This window comes from Pantherophis guttatus, chromosome 9, assembly GCF_059756535.1.
Source record: "Pantherophis guttatus breed Tessera chromosome 9, ASM5975653v1, whole genome shotgun sequence".
NCBI lineage: Eukaryota > Metazoa > Chordata > Lepidosauria > Squamata > Colubridae > Pantherophis > Pantherophis guttatus.
This window is the reverse complement of record NC_142071.1, coordinates 12727728-12731560: the sequence shown is the minus strand read 5'-3', so window position 1 is coordinate 12731560 and position 3833 is coordinate 12727728. Positions and strand designations below refer to the sequence as shown.

The window sequence follows — 3833 nt, the reverse complement described above, 5'->3', positions numbered from 1 at the left end:
AGTCTGATGACACTTCCAATATTTCTCCTATGTGTTCTTTAACATTCTTGTTATCCTCGTCAGGGGTAAATGCCACCTGTAAAACATCTTATACAAATTCTCCTTATATGCTGTAGACATTATCATTTTATAATTTTGCGACCACAATTTTTGCTTTCTCTAAATCAATACCATTACCAAAAATTTTTCCCCATGCTATCATTGTTTCTTTAACTTGTTCTTCTTCCAATTTTACATCTAACAAGTATCCATATAGTTTTTTAATTACATAGTCATCAGAACCCATTGAAATCTTATCTAGGTTAGTCATAACATTATAAAAGCCTTCTAGTTTGAGATCTTCTTCATATCTAGAACATATTTGCAAATATGAAAACCAATCCATCTTAAAACCTTGTTCTTCTAATTCTTGCTTCAATTTAAGTTCACCCTTTTCATCCATTAATTCACTATATCTAACAATTTGTTTCCTTCTAAATACTATTAAATATGACAGTGTTTCCCAAAGTGTGGTACGCGTACCCCCAGGGGTACGGGAAGAGTTTGGTGGGGGTACGCATTGCACCGAAGTTTGGTGGGGATCACGTGGGAATATCCACTGCACCGTACTTAACTGTGCCCACAGAACAAGGAAAGAAATAGGCGCGTATCGCAGTTTTTACATGGGAACTGGGGCCATCGTACATCGTATCGCAACTCATTATGGCGGGAACTTCTGCGCATCCTTCGCAAAGCTCAGGTTCGGCCATTTTTAAACTGCGGGAACATTAACAGTTGATGTTGAGCCGTGGAGCTGTTTAAACACCGGAGAATTGCAGTGTTATCTACGGTTAGACAGTCTTGTGAGGCGTGACACGGCATGAATATACTGCACTTCGTTACAGAGACAACTTACTTCTTTAATAGTTAGTTCCGGGCGCCTGTTATCGTGCTTTAGTAAGTTCCACTGATTTTGATTATTTTTATAAAATACAATTTTTATCCCTAACAGAGATTATGGATCGTTGGTTGAAATCTGGAACTACTAAACCGAAAGAAAGTAATGATTGTAGTAGCAATCAACGAACAGGAAATAATGAAATTAACGATGAATCAATTTCAATTCTGAAAGAACCTGTTAAGAAAAAAGCAAGGAAAACTCACAAGTACGACAAAGAATATCTTAAATTTGGATTCTCATGGACTGGAGATGAAAATGAGCCTATTCCACTTTGTGTCATTTGTTTTGAAAATCTAACAAATGAAAGCATGAAGCCATCCAACTTAAAGCGCCATTTTGAGACAAACCATAATCAGTACAAAGATAAACCCATAAATTTTTTTGAAAATAAACTTAAGGGTTTAAATCAGTCTCGAACAGTAATGCGGGGTTTGACGGGAGGTGACAATCAAAAAATACTAGAAGCTTTGTATCACGTGTCGCTTTTAATTGCCAAATGTAGTGCAGTGGAAACCATTGGCGAAATTTTAATCAAGTCTGCAGCCAAGATAATGGCAGAAGTAATGATAGGAGATAGAGCAAAACAAACTTTTGACCACGTTCCTCTCTCAAATAATACAGTTCATCGATGAATCATTGATATGTCTAATAATGTAAAACAGATGTTATTATCTGATATTTCTCAAAGTCGTTATTATGCATTGCAAGTCGATGAGTCCACCGACATTGCGAATTTTGCAAATCTTATGGCATTTGTTAGATACGAAAAAAATCAAGAAATTCATGATGACTTTTTATTTTGCCAGCCTTTATTAGGTCACACAACAGGAGAAGATATCTTTAATGTTATGAATACATTTATGCAAGAGAACAAAATTGATTGGAATAGATGTGTTGGAATAAGCACAGATGGAGCAAAAAGTATGGTCGGAATTAATAAAGGACTCATTGCAAGAATTCAAAATGTTGCTCCAAATGTCATATCCACACATTGTTGCATACACAGAGAGGCTTTGGCAACACGTAAGATGCCCGCTGATCTACAGAAAGTTCTGGATGAAAGCGTGAAAATCATTAACTACATTAAAAGCCATCCTTTGAATGCACGACTTTTTTCACAAATATGTGAAGAAATGGGAAGAAGTCATACCCAGCTGCTTTTTCATACCGATGTTCATTGGCTATCTTGGGGAAAAATTTTAAACCGATTGTTCGAACTTAGACATGAACTTCAATGCTTTCTTAATGATAGATTTGAGTTGAGAAATTGTTTACATGACTGGAAATGGCTTTGTAAACTAGCATACTTAGCAGATATATTCTCTGTTTTAAATTGCCTCAACTTATCGTTACAAGGCAAAGAAATTTCATTGTTTCACGTTCAAGATAAAGTGAACGCTACCATCACAAAACTAAATTTATGGCAAAAGAGAGTTGGTAATGGAGAAGTAGACTTGTTTCCCTCTCTTCATGAGTTTATAACAAGTTCGGCTACTAAAATTGAGGCTGATACTCTGAAATGCATAATACAGCATTTGGAGAGTTTGCAAGTTGGCTTGAAAAACTATTTCCCTGATTTAAACAAAAATATTGAATGGATAAGATATCCGTTCAACATTAACACAACATCCATGCCAGAAGGTTTGTCGCATGCGGAAGAAGAGCAATTGTTGGAGTTAGCTTCGGACGGATTCTTGAGAAATAAACATAAGGAGTGTACTTTAACATCATTCTGGTTACAAATGCAACATGTGTATCTGGTTTTAACAGAAAAAGTCCTGAAATACATCTTGCCTTTTCCAACTTCATATTTATGAGAAGTTGCTTTTTCTGCATTTGTAGACATTAAGTCAAAAAAAAGGAACAGACTATTGGATGTGGAACCACATCTCAGATTAAAATTAACAACCAGGGAACCAAATTATGATGATCTGTCATCTCAACATAAACAATTTCATCCTTCTCATTGAATCAAATAAATGTTCTTTATAATATAACTTTCGTTTATTTTGTGTATGTACCAAAAAAATAAAAAAATATGCCATTAAAATCACCCATCATACATATATTGTCATATTCCAATTCAATTATTTTCATATGCAGTTTTCTATAAAAATCACTTTGATTGTTATTTGGAGCATATATTGCCACTAGAAGAATTTTTGTGTTATTATCTGTTATCTCCACCATCAAAATTCTACCTTCTGCATCTGCATATATTTGCTCAGCGGGTATTGCATTTCTAATATACAAAACTACTCCTCTTTTTTTACATTGTGGCAATGATGTAAAAATTCTCCCAAGTTTTGGTTGTACCAATAATTGTTTATATTGCTTTTTAATATATCAGATTTTAGTTTCTCTAATTTATGAAAGACCTTTCTTCTCTTAACAGCTGAATTAAGTCCATATATGTTTATTGAAATCAATTTTCTTTCTTCCATGTTCATACTTTATATGTAGGTTTTGTTGCTCTAGTTGATCTCACCTCTCGCTGTTCCTTGTATTCCACAACCCCTCCTATTGCACCTTCTGTTTCTTCAATCATTGCCAATTCCTCCTCTCGAAATTCTACTGGGACTACTGTTGTTTGGGATTATAATTTCTGTCTCCGTTACTTTCTCTTTAAGAAAATCTGCATAAAAAGTCTTCGCTTCGATATCCAATCTATATCTTTGAAGTTGCCACGTTAACACTAGCCCTTCTGGAACCAACCATCTATAATTCACACCTTTTTGGAATAGAACTTGTCAAAAATTGATATTCTCTTCTCATCTTTTTTTTTTTTTAAAAATTTGATTTATATGCCGCCCTTCTCCGGAGACTCAGGGTGGCTTACAATGCGTTAAGCAATAGCCTTCATTCTTTTGTATGTTTTATACAAAGTCAGCTT

The 3833-nt window shown here is 34.7% G+C and overlaps 1 protein-coding gene across 1 annotated transcript; it reads left to right on the top strand.

Annotated features, from left to right (window-relative positions):
• Window positions 1–1581: 1581 nt before the first annotated feature.
• On the top strand, window positions 1582–2757 carry LOC117676969 (zinc finger BED domain-containing protein 5-like). Its single transcript, XM_034436812.2, has one exon. It carries the CDS (start codon window positions 1582–1584, stop codon window positions 2755–2757), a length of 1176 nt encoding a protein of 391 aa, XP_034292703.2.
• The last annotated feature ends 1076 nt before the right edge of the window (window positions 2758–3833 follow it).

What these genes read in the sequence shown, in the direction of transcription:
- LOC117676969 (XM_034436812.2), top strand. Translation starts at nt 1,582, where the DNA reads ATGTCTAATAATGTAAAACAGATGTTATTATCTGATATTTCTCAAAGT.